Genomic DNA, 16,308 nt, shown 5'->3' on the forward strand with positions numbered 1-16,308 from the left:
TTGATCCCAGACACTCCTGGCACACACAGCCTCACAGCCCTCCTCTCTCTAGAAAATTACAACCATGACTGCAAGGTACAGGCTAGGCGTGGACAGAGGATCTTAAGCAGGTGTTCACTGTGTACAATGAGGTCAGCTGCACCTACAGACAGCACCCAGGGGAGCTGCCCTGCTGAGGGTCACAGGTCTGCTGTGCAGGCGGTGCTGCATACCCTTTGCTTTCTACAAAGCGTTGGTTTGAGCAAGTTCTCTCCCTGCTCTCTGTCTTCCAGCTCTCCCAGGCAGAGGCCTGTCTTCCCCCAGACTGCTTCTGCCTAAGCTCCTTTACAACCTCCCTGGAACTGGGGCAAGCCATGCTGCTGCTGGTTCGGGTCTGCTTGCCCATGGATGGCAGAATTGGAAAAAAGAAGGAAAAAATGTTCTAGGGGAACAGCCAGCCAGCCCCCAAAGAGCTGTCTTAGTCTTTCCAATAACACACAGTGGGTGCTATGAACACTGCTGCAACCAGAGCCAGGGTAGGATTTGCTGGCATCAGCAAACCTGTTGTGTGTCCGTGCTGACTGCTGCAGCTTTTGTCTTTGCTGGCAAAGCTGGCGAGCCAGCACAGGTGGGGGATCTAATCTGATATTCATGGCAGGGAGACTCAGCCCAGCCTCTCACCCTGGTTTGTGCTGCAGTCAAGGGGCTGGAGGCTAGCTGGGTACCCAGGCTGGGTTGGTGGTCCTGCACTGGGAGAGCTGAAGACCCAAGGACTACACTATGGGGTGTTCACAGAACCTCTGCCATGGCAGACATCCCACAGCCATGTGTGACACCCACCTACCCTTCAGGTGGTCACACTGCATCAGAGTGAGCCATGGGCTCCAGCCACATCCCTGGGCCCCTGAGGGGAGCAGGGGCACACAGGAAGGGGGGAACCAGTGCTGGAGCCCAGGGCTGTGTCTGCCCTCATCCTGGCTTGTGGTACTCAGCATCACAGGGCCCCTTGCAGACGCAAAGCCCTACAGACAGGCAAGTGGTATGGGGACATTGCCTGCACCCCAAGTCTCCGCCAGTTTGGCTGGAGGCCCAGGGCATAGTGACCTGCGGTGACACAGCAGCCAGCAGAGAGAAAGGCATCTTGTCCTTGTAAGCAACCAGTCCTGCCCACTTGTCCGGCACCAGCCCCATTCCTCTTTCCAAAACCAGCCCTGCCACCAAAGCACAGGGCCAACCCCTCCCCAGGGACCCCACAACCAGGACCAGGGGGCTACAGACAAGAGTTGGCTTTATTCACGGACACGGGGGCAGCTGTGTCACTGGCAGCTGCCCTCGTATTGCACATCCAGCGACGGGGGAATATCCATGCCACGTCACAACACAGCGTCGGCACTATGGGACCTCGGGGGGAGCGCGGGCACCGTCACCACCCAGCAGGCTGGGGAGCGGGCATGGGCGCCAAAGGTTCACAAAGGCAAAAGACCCGTCCACCCATAGATAGAGAGAGATATATATATAAAAAAAAATAGTTCCACGATGACCAGAGCAGAACCACAGGGACACGCGTGCAAGCGAAATGTACAGCAGCCCGCGAGCAGGTAAACATGCTTTGTACACACACAGACACGCCGGGACACAGCCGGGGTTTATGGCACTGGGAGGGAGACAGAGCCATAAACCCGGGCTTCACACACACACTCACACGCACACACACCAGCCCCTGCGGGCAGCACCCACGGCTCGGGCACGCACTGGGGCTCAGGGGCTTGGACACAGCGGGTGTTTCTCACTGCTAGACATGTTACGGAGACACAGACACGGTCCCTTGGAACGGAACTGGAGGAAGAACTCGTGAGCGAACGGGGCAGGGGAACCCCTGCTCCTCCCCGGCACACAGGCACCGGCCGGGGCCGGCTGGGGAGGAGCAGGGGGCTACCGGCGGTTCGTTGTGCTGCTGGTGGAAGAGGCAAGGATGGGGGTCCATTATGCCTCTGGCTCGTATTCCTGGTATTCCTCCTGCGGGATGAGGAAGGAAAGAGCCAGTGAGAGAGTTCAGGTGGAGCACAGAGCCTCTCTCTTCTCCAGCCCAACACCAGCTTTGCTCTGGACAGTGCACTGATCACTGTCACACTGTGCCTGCCCACTGTGCCACCCTGTCCCCTCACCTGTGGGGGTTCCTCGTAGTTTTCCCCCTCTGGCTCCAGCAGCGGCTCGACCAGTGGCTCCTCCACAGCCTCCTGGGCCACCTCCTCTGCCTGAGAGTGAACAAGGAGGTCAGTCCTACACACACAGCCTCCCACATGGCACCCACTCTCCCTGCCCCTGCCAGACCAAGCAATACCTCCAGGACACAAGGGGCTTCACAGGAAGGGCACTGGTGGCACCCTGGGCACACAGCAGCCCACCTAGCTGGGAGGTGACATGCACAGGTCTGCTGGATCAAGGGCTATATGTGTATGTCCCTGCACTGCTCCCAGCCCCAGCCTCGGGCAGGCAATGAGTGGTGGCACCACGTGGGCCTCGAGAAGCTCCAGGCGCTGGCAGCGCTGCGGGAGCATCCTGCATCCCTGGCAGGGGAGGGCGGTGCTGGGTAACCCCTCCCCGGGGCTGGCAGGCGGGAAAGGGGGGCAGCCGATCCCCCTGTGCAGCGGCAGTGGCGGCGGTGGCCTCATTTCTTCAGCTGATGCTATTTTGGGCTAAGCTGGAAGCCAACGGCTCATGGGGCGGCGAGCTGGAACTCGCTGCCCCTCCCGCAGCTGTCAGGTCACCTCGCAGCCGCTGGAGCGATGCGCCGCGGGCCCACGCCGCCGGCCGCCATGCCAGGCCCCGAGCGCGCACACGTCCGCAGACACCGTGCACAAGGCCGCACACGCTCGGAGCTCGATGCTCTCCCACCCTGGGCACAGGGAGACCACCTGGGCACCCTCTTGGTCCCTCCTCTGGGACTGGGGAACAGCCAAGGGGCTCCCAGCCAAGCCTGGGGTTGTGCCAGCCTCCCCACGGGCATGGCAGTGCCTGGGGATTCTCACCTTCAGGTCCGCAGGGAACTCCTCCTTCTTCACCAGCCCGGTGGCCGCCGCAATGTTGCCGGCGCCGGAGAACGCCGCTTCGCCCAGCTGGGACGCCTGCTCCTTTGCTTTCTCAGCCACTGCAAGAGCCGGGGGTGCCCATCAGTGTACCCCCCCGTGCCAAAAGGGGTGCCCAGCTGTGGCTTCATGCCCTGCACCACCCGGGGGGGAGCTGACGGGGAGATGCTGGGCAGGATCAGGCTCTTCCCACTTCCTTGCCCTGGTGGAGAGGGGAGGGGGCCACGATGCTGCTCTGCAGCTGGCCAAGGAGTGTGAGCACCCGCTGCAAATCCTTGGTTGCCGGCCCTGTTATATAAGAGGCTTTGGCAGAGTGACATCAGCCCCTCAATTAGCCTCTGATCTCGTTAGTGTGGCCACGCTCTCAGGGCCAGAGGGGTACCGCAGCAGGGAGACAGAGGGGCCCATACCTGAGGTTACGCCTTGCACCACACCTTGGGTTTTACTCCCTGAGGGTAGAAAAAGACAGAGATCAGGTTAGAGGGACAGACGGCTGGGCTCTGACATGTGTCATGTCCGGGACCCTGGCAGGGCTCTGAGCCAGGACAGCATTCTGTCCACACCCCATGCCAGGGCAGCTGTGGGGCTGAGCACTTGCCTGGCTCCCCTCAAGGCTCCTCTGGTCCCTGCAGGAGCCAGAACTGGGGCAGCACAGGGCCACCACCGCGTGCCTGGCAGGGCAGAGACCCCAGGGCCCAGCACCACATCAGGGCACAACCAGGTAGGGTGAACACCAGCCGCACTGCTGAGTAAAACCTCCCACAGATCCAAACCCGGAGCTGGTGCCAACAGAGCATGGGAAGCCCCACAGCTGGAGTGCCTGGAGTTGGGTGCTGCTGCTGGCTGTGCCGACCTTGCCAGGCTCCTTCTAGCAGAGTGACACCACCCAGGACACCTCACAGAATGGGAGTTGGGCGTCTAGGATGGAAGGAAGGGCAGGGGCTGGGCAGCTCCTCTTGGATGAGGCCTCGGGGTGTTCCTTGAGCTGCTGGACCCCTGTCCAGCACACACACCCTGGACAGGGTGAGAGCCCAGGGCAGGCACACACCACTGCCCAGGGGAACAGTTCTGTGTGCTCGGCTCTCCCACAGAGCTTGTGCCCTCTGGAGCAGAACAGAGCCCCAGCCCTGCACCCTCCTCCCTCCCACTGCAAGCAGGGTTGGCCTGAGCTCCCTCTCTGGGCATTCCAGCACCACAGCCAGGCACAGAGACTGCCCAGGAACTGCTACTCCTGCCAGCCATGTCTTCTAGGACTTGGCCACAAACAGATCCCAGCCCACGAAGTAGCACAGAGGGACCCCTCAGTCACCAGCCAGGTGCAAGGGAGATGCTGGTGTGGGATGAGTTCCAAGGCATTGCTTCTCCAAGGGGGGCAAATATGGTCCCCACCCCCCTGCCCCAAGACAGGCACATCCAACACGGGTCACCACCTCCATCACGGTCCCTCTGCTTTCCTGCCCCAGAGCATCCCGGGGACAGAGCCGAAAGACTCTCGGGCTCAGATTGGGAGCGACAAGCAGTCCAGTCCCCGAGGGTCCCATCCACTCAGCCTGGGAACCAGATCCCGACTCTGCTCCTGCCAGCGGGGCCCAATCTCCTGCCCTGCAGATTCCCGGTTGGCAGCGAGGCACTGCGGGCACCGACCCTCTGCCCCGGGGCACCCCGCCGCAGGGTGGTCATGGCAGGGAAGGAGCAGGGTAGAGCAGGGGACGGGGGGAGCAGGGCCGGGGACAGGTGGGGACGCAAAGGGGGACGGCAGGGGGATGGGCAGGAGGAAGCAAGGGCAAACGCAAGAGCAGGCAAGGGCAGGCAGAGAGAGCCGGCAGGAGCAGTCAGGGACGCGCAGAGATTATCCGGGGGTGGGGAGGCAGGGGGCAGGCAGGGGTTGGCAGGGACTGGCAGGGGGCAGGCAGGGGGCTGGCAGGGGGCAGGCAGGGCGAGCCGGTCCTTACCGACATAGAGGACCCCTTCCTTGGTCTTCTCGGCGGCCTCGGCCACCCCCTGCTTGGTCTTCTCAGCTGCGGCGACCACCCCCTCCTTGGCCTTGGACAAGCCCTTCATAAACACCTCCATGGCGGCTCTGCGGGGAGAGGCCGCACGGCTTCACCCCGCCCCGGCCCCGCGCCCGCCCGCCCCGCGCATCCCGGTCCCGCGCATCCCTTCCCTGCGCATCCCATCCCCGCGCATCCCGGTCCCGCGCCCCCGGCCCCGCCGCCCGCCCGACCTGGCTCGCTGTCGGCGGGGACGGGCAGGCCGGGCCGGGCCGGGCCGGGCTGCGGCGGGGCGGGCTCAGTGCGGCTGTGCCGGGGCCGCGCTGCGCTGCGCCGCGCTGCGCCGTGATGCGCGGGGGGGACCGCGCCGCGCCGGGCTGAGCCGGGCTGAGCCGTGCTCGGCCGCGCCGAGCCGTGCCCCGCCGCCCCCGTACCGCCCCGCACCGCCCCGCACGGCAGCGGCGCCCCCGGCCCTTCGCTGCCCCAGCCCCGCAGGCTCCCTCCCCGCACCGCTCGGCACACCGGGACAGTGGCTCTCTCCATCCCCCTCACTGGTCGTGATGCCACCACGCCGTCCCCATGCTATTCCGTCCTGACCCACATCGCATCCTATTCCACTCTCTCCCTGTCGCGTCTCCTCCCTATCTTTCTCCCATCTCGTCCTGATCCCATTGCTTTCCATCTACAGGCTGCCTTTACCCCATTCCATCCTTGTCGCCATCCAGCTCACTCCATATTCCACCGTGTCCCTATGCCATTCCCATCCTCTTCTCGTCATGTCCTCTTCCCACCTCATCCCACCCCATTCCCATCCCACTTTATCCAACTCTGATCCCATCCCCTCCTCATCACATCCTCTCCTGATCCCATCCTTCCCATCCCATCCCTACCCTCCAACCTGACGCTATCCCACCCTCTCTGTGTACCACCCTGCCCTGCCCGTACCACATCATGCTCCCCACACATGGTCCCCACCATACACAATTCTACTCCCCTATCCTGATCCCACTCTGAGCTCCTGCCCTCATCCCCCAGCTCTCTGCCCTAGAGAGGGAGCCCCCATCTCTCTTCTCCCCAGGAGGGGCAGGCCTGGCACCTTCTTCCCAGGACACCTCCCTCCCACTCCACCAGCTGCAGCTGGGATGGCTCCTCATCCCGCCTGCCTGTGGGTATTTAAGAGCCGGAGGCAGCACGGGGGAGCCTGTGCTGGTCAGGATGGCTACAGGGGAGCAGGTGGGTGCTCACCCTGTGGGCTGGGGAGGCTGAGTAGAACATAGACAGCCCTGCCGGCTCTCGAGGCTCCCAGAGGAGAGGGGGGGCTGCAGGCTCCTGGCTGGGATGGTCATGGAGCTCCACGGAGCTGTCCCACCTTCCCCTGCAGAGGCAACAGGAGCGACGCCGGCAGAGGGCTCGGCAGCAAGAGCTGCTCCCGGCAGAGATCCTGGTCAAGCACCCCCTGCAGAACAGGTATGGGGAGCCTGGCCGTGGATAGTCTCCCCCAGCACTGGGAGGGGTGTGCTGGGGCTGGAGGGGCACTCCAGCATGGTTGAACATCCCGTTTGCCCTCCTTCCCCAGATGGGCACTGTGGTTTTTCAAGAACGACAAGAGCAAGATGTGGCAGGCAAACCTGCGCCTCATCACCAAATTCAGCACTGTGGAGGACTTCTGGGCGTGAGTGTCCATTGGGTGGGCACGCCCAGTGTGCCCTTCCTGGAGATGTTCTGGTGGGGAGGTCTGAGTCTGAGGCACCTATTCTCACTTGCTTCTGTGTCTCCATCTAACACAGACTGTACAGTCACGTCCAGCTTGCCAGCAAGCTCACAGCTGGCTGCGACTACTCCCTCTTCAAGGTATGATACCACATCTTCAGGGTCCCCACAGCACCCAGCATCATGGGGGCCCAATGGCTGCTGGTAGGGCTGTCAGGGTGCCCTAGCCATAAGGTGGGAGGGGAAGTCTTGTTGAATGTTCACAGCTCCCCAAGCTGGGTGCTTGGTGCCCCTGACTGCCCCCTTGCCTGTCCCTAGGATGGTATTGAGCCCATGTGGGAGGACAGCCAGAACAAGCGTGGTGGCCGCTGGCTCATCACCCTGGCCAAGCAGCAGCGGCACACCGAGCTGGACCGTTTCTGGCTGGAGACGGTGAGTACAGCCCTGCTCAAGGGGCCTGGGGGTCCTGGCTGTGCTGTTCCACCTATCTCAGGGCTGAGCCCCAGTGAGGACTGTCCCAGGCTCCCCTTCTCTTCCCAACAGCTGCTGTGTCTCATTGGGGAAATGTTTGATGAGTACAGCGACGAGGTGTGCGGGGCTGTCATCAATATCCGCACCAAGGGGGACAAGATTGCCATCTGGACCCGGGAAGCAGAGAACCAGGAAGGAGTCACCCACATTGGGTAATGCACCTTCAGGGGAGACTGCACATGGGAATAAGGGCTCCCCCTGTTTGGGGGAATAGGACCTCTGGGCAGGGAGCCAGTGGGAGAAGTGGTGCTGCCCTGTTCATGCATTCCCTTCTCTCTTCCAGGCGTGTCTACAAGGAGCACCTGGGCCTGTCACAGAAGGTGGCCATTGGGTACCAGGCCCATGCAGACACGGCCACCAAGAGCAGCTCCCTTGCCAAGACCAAGTTTGTGGTGTGACTGCGGGGGAAGTGGGGAGCTGCTTATGGGGTTCCCCTGTACTGTCCCACAATGAATGTCTGCATCTGAGCATGATCTGTGTCTCCAGGGCTCTTGGTAACCTGGGGTGGCTCTTGTTTATGGTGGTGGGGAGGTTTCCTGGGAGGGAGATGATGTTGTGCCATATCCTGGCCCCTCCACTGAGGGTGAGCAGGGCCAGGAGCACAGAGCTGACATTGCCTGGGACACTGCACATGTCCCCCTGCCAGCCTCCCCCAGAGCCTGGGAAGTCCCACTTCTCAGGAAGATCAATTTCTCAGCTGAGGGCTGGCAGTGTCCCTGCAGGTTGGGTGCTGAGGCTGCAGCACAGCATGGTCCCCATTCTGCATCCCCTCCCACAGACACCTGCAGCACAGGTGCTATGAAGCTTATTTGCTTCCAAGGGTTTGTTGGCGCCAGACCTGCAGGTTCACAGCCACGACTTTGCTGGCTCCTCCTTTCCATGGCTCGTGTCCTCTGCTATCCCTCCTGTCTGTTCTGTCCCCCCACACTCCCTTCCAGACCCACCCCACACTCTGTCCTTTAATCTTTTCTTTGTGTGTTTGATTGTCGTATCTGTGCTTCCCTGCCTAGTCAGATTCTAGAGGTGGAGCTGTCTGCTCACCTCCTGACAGTGGTGCCTGCAGTTCTGCCCTCACTGCAGCTCTCACCCAGGAGTATCCTCAATTCTCTCCAGCAGCACCCAGGCTCCATCTCAGCCCAGAGTTACACCTTGTCCAGGGCCACATGTCCAGCCCATCTGTGCCAGCTCATCAGCCCAGAGCCAGAGTTTCTTGTCCCCCGCTGTGATGGCTCAGCACTGCCCTGCCTGCAGACAGGCTCTGCAGAGAGCTGGTCCTGCAGAGGGATGAAGTATTGACCACTCTCTGCTCTTAGAGCTGGTTGTGACCTGTCTGGTCACGGCTTGACAGGCAGCTAGCATGGCTGTGTCACCCAGGGTCTCGACTGCCTGCAGTGCAGCCTGTGGGGTTGAGCTTGCTGAGCCCTGCACTGCCCTAGGATGCTGCCGTGGCTGCACAGAGCTGTGTCCCTGGGACTCAGCTGCCTTTCTCCACGGACATCAGCCTTGCAGCTCCCCCAGGGCAGTGCAGAGCCCCCCACCACCCAACATTTCCCCTGTTCCAGGCAGAATATGCTACTAGAGAGGGAAGACAAGAACTCATCCCTGGCAGGCAGGGTGCCAGACCCTGTCCCTGTGTCCTTGCATGGTGTGATGACCTTAGGTCACTTCTCTGTGCAGGTGCAAGGGGAACAGCACCCCACTGCCCTCCCCTGTAGGGCAGCAGTGCTGGGAGAGCTGCAGGCAGCAGGACCGGGATAAGGGGATACAATATGGGAGGGGGGCAGCACCCCAAATTCGGGGTGCTGCAAGCGGGGGATCGGGGCTGGCTCTGCCTGCCTTGCACGGTGGTCCCGCACGGGCAGCGGGTGTCGGCAGCCGCGGCGCTGCCTGCGCTGCCTGTAGCTCCGGTCCCTCGCCACGCGATGGTGCCGCTCGCCCGGCCTTGGCCAGCTCCGGCGCGGCAGGGCTGGCAGCCTGCCCTGCCTGCGGTGGGGTCCTGTCTGTCCTGCCCTGACTACGCTGGGGTCCCCTCCTCCACTGGGGTGACAGCGCTGCCCCAGCCCCTCCCAGATGAGAGGCAGGCAGAGCCACTCGTGGGGCTGGCAAAGCTGAAGCTGGAGGACGGGTTGCTGAGACCCCCTAAAATGCACCATTAATACCCCTCCCCAGCAGTGACAGAGTGAAGTGTGTGAGCGGCAGGAGCTGCCTTGTCCGTCTGTCCCTTCAACATACTGCTCTGCCCCACATGGCCCCGTCATTGCCACCCACATGGCTCTGGGGCTGAGCCCCCCGCAGTTAGGCTGGCATGCCGTCCTTGTCCCCTCACCCCAGCAAGGACGTTGTGCTCATGGGGTGCCCTATGCCCCATCACGTCAGAAGGCCAAGGTTAACCGGGGCGGGAGGAGGTGCAAAGGCTGCTGCACTGCCGTGGTTCATCACCATTCTCGTGTAGCCACAGTGGGATTTCATTTGATTGGAAAAATAATAGGAGCCATTTATCTCCATGGCTTTATGGGTTCCCATCAGCCCTGCAGCCCAGCCAGGCTGGGGGGCTGGTAGTGCCCACCCAGAGCCTGCCCTTTGGGGACACAGTGACCTTCAGCCTCAACTCCTGCACCCCACAGTCCCTGTCTGAGGGCCAGAGGGTGCTGGGGGGCACACAGGCACCCCCCGGCTTGTGCACAACAGTTGCCAGGAGCCACCCAGTCAGTACAGCAGTGCCAGAGCTGCCCCCGGCCTGTCTCATGCTGGGCAGCTGTCCCAGCTGGCAGCCGAGCTGGCAGCCCTGTCAATAATAATAATTAAAAATTAATACTAATCAAAAGGGAGAGGCAGATGGCAGCAGACATGCGGCAGGGCTAGAGGTGGGGGTGGGAGGCACAGCAGACAGACGGGCCTGCAAGGACAGGGGTGGGGAGGCCAGGAGTGCTGAGAAGTCTAGCGCAGGGAGGCTGTGCAGGTTAAGGGGCCCACATGGCACAAGAGAGATGGGAGATGTGGGGCACAGCAGGGATGAGGATGGACTGGGCTGGTGCAGGGCTGAGGTCCTGTGTCCCCCTCTCCATGCAGGGGTGTAGGTCGGTGGTGCTGGGTGCCCGTGCAGGGTCACCTTGCCGGCAGCTGGCATGCAGCCATGGTCAAGCACTGCCAGTCCAGCTTCTCCCTGAGCCACCAGCTCTGGCAGCAAGGACAGATCCTGCCTCCTGCCCCCAGCACACGTCTGGTGCAGGCACCCATTCTTGCAACCAGTGGGTGCTGCAGGGTTAAAATCCCCCAAATAACTGGGGAAGGAGCTGCTGGCTCCGTGCAGGGCGCGTGGGCCGGGGAAGAACAGGCAGCGCTGGCTCACCGTGGGAGTGGGCAGGCAGTGCGGCTGCTGGCGCCGAGGCTGTGCCACGCTGTTCCTGCAGTGCCTGAGCCTACCTGCCTGCCCCATCACCCAGCCAGGGGCCACGAGGGAGCTCTGGGCCTTGTAGGAGAGGTGTGAGTACACAGGGGACTTCCATCCCTGGGTACCACCAGCATTCCCTGAGTATTCCTGGACTGGAGCTCCTCATGCCCTCCCTGCCCACCTTGGCAGGCCCTGGAAAGGGCACAGGCTCTGCCAAACGTCCATTCACAGTCGCTGGTATGCAAGGAGGGGTACCCAGGGTGAGGGGTACCTACAGCACACCGTTCCCATGACAACCTCCCGGGAGAGACAGCAGTCGGTGCGGGAGATGTGGGAGGCGAGGGGCCTGTGAACCCCTCCGTGCATGGGCTCCCACGCCTGGCAGGACACGGTGGGGCACAGTAGAGGGGCTGCACCTCTGGGTCTTGCTCCCAGCCTTGGGCTCTGCCTGCTCCATCTTGTTTCCTGCCCCCTGTCCCTGCAGCTTGGGACAGGCAGGCACGGCAGTGCTGGTTCTGGGCTGCTGCCCTGCAACTACAGCTGATTTGCATGGTGGGGAAGTGGTTAAGTGCCTGCAGGGTTGTCCCCAGTGCCAGCAGCAGAGGAGGCATAGACGGGGACAATATCTCCTGCCCTGTGCCTCAGGGAGCCTGTACCTGAGAAGGGTCCTTTGCTGTCACTTCTCATCTGGGTGGATACCAGGCTCTGCAACACGGCTGAGCACTCTCCTTCCCCGCAGGGACGGGCTGGCACTTCTTGCTCGGCAGAGGCAGGAGGGGGGAGTGGGCGGGTGGGATGGGGACAGGGACAGGAGCTGTGTGGCCACAGACCTGCAGGCATGTCTGCAGCACGAGGCTGTGCAGGCAGTGCCACCACGCCTTTGGGGTGTGCTCTGCTGGTCCTCTATCATGGCCTGGGTGCCCCCCAGCTGGCTGGCACGTGCCCACAGAGTGACCGTGTCCATGCTGTCCCCAAGTCTCTGGTACTGCCCCTGCCCGCAGCCTCCTCCCTCAGCTCCCACAGTGGGTGCCACCACTCCAAGGGACCACCCTGCACCTCCCTCAACACAGATGCATCCAAACATCAGCATCCCCACCTCCTCCCAGCATGACACAGGGACCAGCCACTCTCCTGGGTCACAGGGGAGCAGGTGTCAGCCCTGAGGCTGCCAGGACACAGGGCATGTGGCAGTGCCATCAGTGCCTGTCCTTTCCCTCCCGGCCTATGCACCCTGGTGTGCCTCGCAAAGGCCTGGTGATGCTGCCCCCACAGCCACCCCCTTTCACGGGCCCGGGGGCTGCCAGGCTCCCTGTGTCTCCCAACATCACAGCTCTGGCTAGGAGGGCTGGAGTTTCCCGGGCAGTCGATGTGCCCATCGATCCCGTGCAGCTCCGCCGGCTGCTCTCCCACCGCCCTGCTAATTAATTGTCTGCTGCTGCTGGTGTGGGAGTGCTGGCCATGGAGGTGCTTGGGCTGCCTGCACCCTGTCTTGTCTGCACCCTGCCTGCCAGCACAGAGGCTGTGCCCCACACATGCCAAGGAGCTGGCACCCACTTCAGACCCCCACCCAACCCACCTGTACCACAAAGTGAGGGGTCTGTGGAGGGGGCTGGCAGACCCAGGGCAGGGCAAGGGGCACAAGGAGTGGCTGGAGGCCAGCAAATGGCCATTTGCAGTCCACCAGCTGCCCATGTCCAGAACAACCTGCCACTGCTTGCAGCTGTGCCCACCCCAGCCTGCACCGGCCCCCAGCCAGGTCTGGGGACAGGGATGGGGACAGAGACGCTGCCTTTGTGCCAGTCTGTAATGAGATTTCTGCTTGGCTGCCTGGATAGAAAATCCCAGCCAGAGGATGCGAAAAGCCTCTCCAAGCCCCAGCAGCCTCCTGCCCAGCCCGGAGCATACAGAGATGCCCCAGCGCCTACAGTGCTCCCAGGGGGCATCAACACCAGCTCCGTGCAGGAGCACCCACTGCACTGCTTGGCATGAGGCACCCATGGCATGTGCAGTCTAGAGGTTTCTCTACCTATTCATCCCACTGCCCCCTGTCCCAGCCCCACACTGGCACTGGTGCAGCCTCCCTGTGCCCAGACTGGGGCTGCCAGGCACACCCTTGGGGACCCCAAGCTGCATGTCAGCACTGTGTCCACTCTCCCGTTGGCCTGGCCACCAGTGTCTGCATCCTAGTGCTGCCAGACCCTGGTGAGGTCCTGGTACAGTGTTTGCAGAGCATGTGTGTGAAGGGTGGCATCATGCTGTGCTTCTGGCCACCTCATTTTCCCCCACAGCAGGAGCAAATCCATCTCCTCAAAAAGTGGGGAGTGACTCTGGGCGCTGGGGGCTACAAGGATCAGGCTGTTCTGGGATGGGCTTTGCTGCACATCCTAAAGGAGCCCTTCCCATCACCAGCACAGTGCGCCGTTAATCTACTCTTGCAAATGGCTAATTTTGAAAATCCTCTTATCAGAATTAGGTCCTCAACATCCATATTTATTTACTTTTCATTTTCATAATCTTTCTGCTCCTTGTGTGGCTGGGGTTGCTCTCCCTGGCTCCATTTCTGATCATCCCCGTGCAGGATGAAGCCTGGGATGTTGGTGTCATCCCAAGCCAAGCTGTCCCATGCCACGTTGTGCTGTGCCATGCTCTGTCATCTGTCCCTCACACAACACACGTGTTCCTCACACCTTTGTCTCTGCCAAAGTGACACCATCAGTGCCGGTGTCCCCTCCCCACTGGAGCACCCTCTTGCCCCATGCCCCGCCCAGCCCCGTCCCTGCCTGGCGCCAGGGCAGCCGCATCCTGCCCGTGGGTCCCTGCATTATGCATTGTTTATCCGTCAGCACCTTCCCTGTTTGTAACTCAATTAAGCAGGCGCGGTTTTGCTAATACAATGGTGTTTAATATTCGGCTTCCTTAAATACCACAAATGGATAGGGAGGCAGCGCACGGGCGATCCATTATACATGAGCTCAAATATCTACTTAAATATTTGATGGGAGTTTAGAAAATCTCAGGGCTGGCCTTGCCCGTGGCTGCCAGGGCTGGGCAGGAGGTCGGGCACAGCACAGGCAGGGGCTTGCCAGGCTCCGTGGGCTTGTCTGCCTCACCTCAGCTGGCCCAGACAAAAGTGGCACCTGGGGCATGTGGGGAGGAGTGAGCAGTGCCAGGGAGGTGACATCCCTAGGGAGGTGGCAGCTGAAGCCCACGGAGCCTGGGTACCACTGCTCACCAGGTGATGCCCTCCCTCCACCTCCACCTTAATCCAGTCTTTTTCAGAAGAAAGCCCTGACACAATGGCTGTAGCACGCGGCTGAGCTGTGACCGCGGAACACTGGAGAGGAGAATTAATTTTTAATTCCACCTTAATTACTCTGAGTAATAATCCATTTTCAGCACCCAGTGGGACTGGTGTTTTTGGCATCCCCCTGGGGCTCACAGATCACCCAGGTGCTGAGCATGTGGGGCTGGAGGCACTGTGCCAGCCAGGCACGGCAATTTCTTCCTCAAAGACCCTGATTCCTGTCACTCCCCATGTGCTGCAGCCCCTCACGTCACCCTGGCAGGTGGTCACAGGTCCCAGATGCCCCCACGGGCATGAGCCAGGCAGACACTAACCCTTGGCAGCAGGACTCAGGGCTCTGGCAGCTGTAGAGCAGGATCTGGCTCATCCATCCCCTCAGTTTCTCCTCAGCAAGAGGGAAAGCAAGCGGAATTGAAAGTGATCTCCCCAATCTGTATTAATTAGAGTCTATTAATTCGTCAGCGCACCCTGCCACTTCTCCACTGATGACCCGGCTCTGCTGGCCCGCAGTGCAGGAGGGACAAGCAGGGTGACACCACACAGCCTTGGCACGGCACCTCTGTGACACTGAGCATCACCAACACATGGCAAGGGGAGCCAGGAGAAGCTGAGGCAGAACTGGGCACCCCCGGCTGGGCACCGGGACAGGGAGGATGTAGTGGGTGCCCAGGGGGTGGGAGTGTTGTTGCTGGCACTGCCGGCGCAGTGCCAGGAGCAGAAGCTGGAAGCCATCCCGGGAGAGCAGTGCAAGGAGCAGATGGGGCTGGCACCGCACTGGGGACCCCAAGCCCCCTCCCCACCACGCTGCCCCGGGACGGCAGCATGCTGGGTGCCCACTTCAGGTGCCATCTGCATTGGGTACCCCCAACTTGCCCTGCCCTGCTGCTTTCCTGGGGGGTTGGCCACCGTGGGAGCCCGAGCTGGGGGTCCCGGCGCTGCGGGGGAGCTCGCCCCGGTTCCCATGGCAGCCCCCTGGAGCTCATGTGCAGAGCAGTGACTTCAGCAGGAGCAGATGGAGCCGCAAGGAGTAAAAACATCCTGTTTCCATGCAAATGCCATCAGTAATAACGAGCCAGCCTGAAGGAGGGTTGTTATTGCTGCGCCAAAGCTCTGCCCACAGGGGCTGGGGGTCTCCTCTGCCACTGGCCCCCACCAGTGTCCATGCAGATGTCCCAGGGCTATGGTACTGCCTGTGGCAGCACGGTGGGATGGAAATAGGCACGCACGGGTGTCACCCCATACTTGCTGCCCTACCTGTGTGCCTGGCTGGTCCATGACTGCTTTGGCACAGGAGGTCCCAGGAGGTGTGTGATGATGGGAGATGGCTCTGGTCTTGTCCCGGGGCAGTGCTGGCAGTGGGTTCGGCTCTGTCTGGCACTGCCAGCATTGCGCTGGGGTGGATGGAGGCCACGGCACAGCTGGTGCCCCCCGGGAGAGCTGCGCTGGCTTCGCACGCGCTTCAGCTCTTGAAGGCATCAGAGCAGTTGTTAATTGTTCCTGATGCCGCTAATGAAATTATTGCTGCTTGACGCTGGGAGCCACTGCCCGGCCCCCACTGCTGGGGACGGGGCTTCTTGGCACTGCTGGCACAGGCTTTGGCTCCCACAGGCTTTGGGGACCACCTCGGGCACGCCAGTACAGCCTCAACCCACTCTGACCCTTGCCCCTTTTCCACATCGCAACTGCCCACTGGTGACTGCAGCACTGCTTGTGGGCTCCTTGGCTGGGTGCAGAAAAGGGACAGAGTGGGAAGGGGCCGCATCCTGCAGCCACATCCCCTGGTAGAAGCCAATGTGGCTGAGCACGGTTAGCTGGGGGCCAGACCCCAGTGTATGGCACTAAGATGGGGCCCCACAGGTGACCCACGTTGCCGCCAAGATTGTGGTCCCTCTTCTGTGGCATTTCCCGTGGGGTGCCAGGCTGGGCTGGGGAGCATCCCTGGGCATCACCTGGTGGTAGAGTGGGGTGTGGAGGGAGATGCAGCGCGTAGCGTGTGTGTTCTGCCGGGGCTATCCCGGGGGGTGCACAGCCCGCGGGTGTCCCGGAGAGGGGGAGTGACGCCGTGCCTGGGGATGCGCCGTGCTCGGGGGGAATGCAAGCCGGGGGAGCCGCGCTGCGCTGCGCTCGGGGACGGTGCGGACCCCCCGCGCTGGCACGGGTGTGTGCAGAGGCGGGGGGTGCAGTGCCAGCGGGGGGAGCGGTGCCGGCGGTGCGGGCGGGGGGCGGCGGCGGGGGCGCGCCCAGCTGTTGCGCCGTCCCTTCCGCGGGCGGGTCCGCGCTCCCGCCCCGCATTGGCGGCGCCCGGGCGGAGCGGAG

General features: G+C 62.2%; 2 protein-coding genes across 6 annotated transcripts; one reads left to right on the forward strand and one right to left on the reverse strand.

The window, feature by feature from the left end:
* Nucleotides 1-1,250: 1,250 nt before the first annotated feature.
* SNCB (synuclein beta) lies at nucleotides 1,251-5,876 on the reverse strand. Of its 3 annotated transcripts, XM_085073890.1 has the most exons (7): nucleotides 5,756-5,872; nucleotides 5,018-5,145; nucleotides 3,476-3,514; nucleotides 3,009-3,127; nucleotides 2,145-2,234; nucleotides 1,916-1,995; nucleotides 1,251-1,855 (listed from the first exon to the last, which is right to left on the reverse strand). In XM_085073890.1, the coding sequence occupies exons 1-6, from the start codon at nucleotides 5,758-5,760 to the stop codon at nucleotides 1,963-1,965; spliced, it is 414 nt and encodes a 137-aa protein (XP_084930016.1). In that variant the 5' UTR covers nucleotides 5,761-5,872; the 3' UTR covers nucleotides 1,251-1,855; nucleotides 1,916-1,962. The 3 variants fall into 3 exon arrangements, with proteins under 3 accessions (XP_084930016.1, XP_084930015.1, XP_084930017.1); XM_085073889.1 differs by having other exon boundaries at nucleotides 1,251-1,995; nucleotides 5,756-5,876; XM_085073891.1 differs by lacking the exon at nucleotides 5,756-5,872 and adding an exon at nucleotides 5,290-5,446 and having other exon boundaries at nucleotides 1,251-1,995.
* Nucleotides 5,877-6,149: 273 nt separating this feature from the next.
* Nucleotides 6,150-9,045, forward strand: EIF4E1B (eukaryotic translation initiation factor 4E family member 1B). 3 transcript variants are annotated; one of them, XM_085073892.1, is made up of 7 exons: nucleotides 6,150-6,289; nucleotides 6,438-6,523; nucleotides 6,633-6,728; nucleotides 6,844-6,907; nucleotides 7,085-7,198; nucleotides 7,348-7,449; nucleotides 7,581-9,045. In XM_085073892.1, the coding sequence occupies exons 1-7, from the start codon at nucleotides 6,272-6,274 to the stop codon at nucleotides 8,097-8,099; spliced, it is 999 nt and encodes a 332-aa protein (XP_084930018.1). In that variant the 5' UTR covers nucleotides 6,150-6,271; the 3' UTR covers nucleotides 8,100-9,045. The 3 variants fall into 3 exon arrangements, with proteins under 3 accessions (XP_084930018.1, XP_084930020.1, XP_084930021.1); XM_085073895.1 differs by having other exon boundaries at nucleotides 6,152-6,289; nucleotides 7,310-7,449; nucleotides 7,581-7,824; XM_085073894.1 differs by having other exon boundaries at nucleotides 6,151-6,289; nucleotides 7,085-7,449; nucleotides 7,581-7,824.
* Nucleotides 9,046-16,308: the final 7,263 nt, after the last annotated feature.

This window comes from Lichenostomus cassidix, chromosome 13 (assembly GCF_008360975.1).
Source record: "Lichenostomus cassidix isolate B80296 chromosome 13, HeHo_3.0, whole genome shotgun sequence".
NCBI classification, from domain to species: domain Eukaryota; kingdom Metazoa; phylum Chordata; class Aves; order Passeriformes; family Meliphagidae; genus Lichenostomus; species Lichenostomus cassidix.

Bases quoted from the DNA above. Each gene is read 5' to 3' on its own strand.
- SNCB (XM_085073889.1), bottom strand. The intron at 3,515-5,017 runs GTAAGGACCGGC...TTCTACCCTCAG, and splicing joins GGAAGGGGTCCTCTATGTCG to GGAGTAAAACCCAAGGTGTG. The intron at 1,996-2,144 runs GTGAGGGGACAG...CTCATCCCGCAG, and splicing joins ACTACGAGGAACCCCCACAG to GAGGAATACCAGGAATACGA.
- EIF4E1B (XM_085073892.1), top strand. The intron at 6,729-6,843 runs GTGAGTGTCCAT...CATCTAACACAG, and splicing joins ACTGTGGAGGACTTCTGGGC to ACTGTACAGTCACGTCCAGC. The intron at 6,908-7,084 runs GTATGATACCAC...GCCTGTCCCTAG, and splicing joins GCGACTACTCCCTCTTCAAG to GATGGTATTGAGCCCATGTG.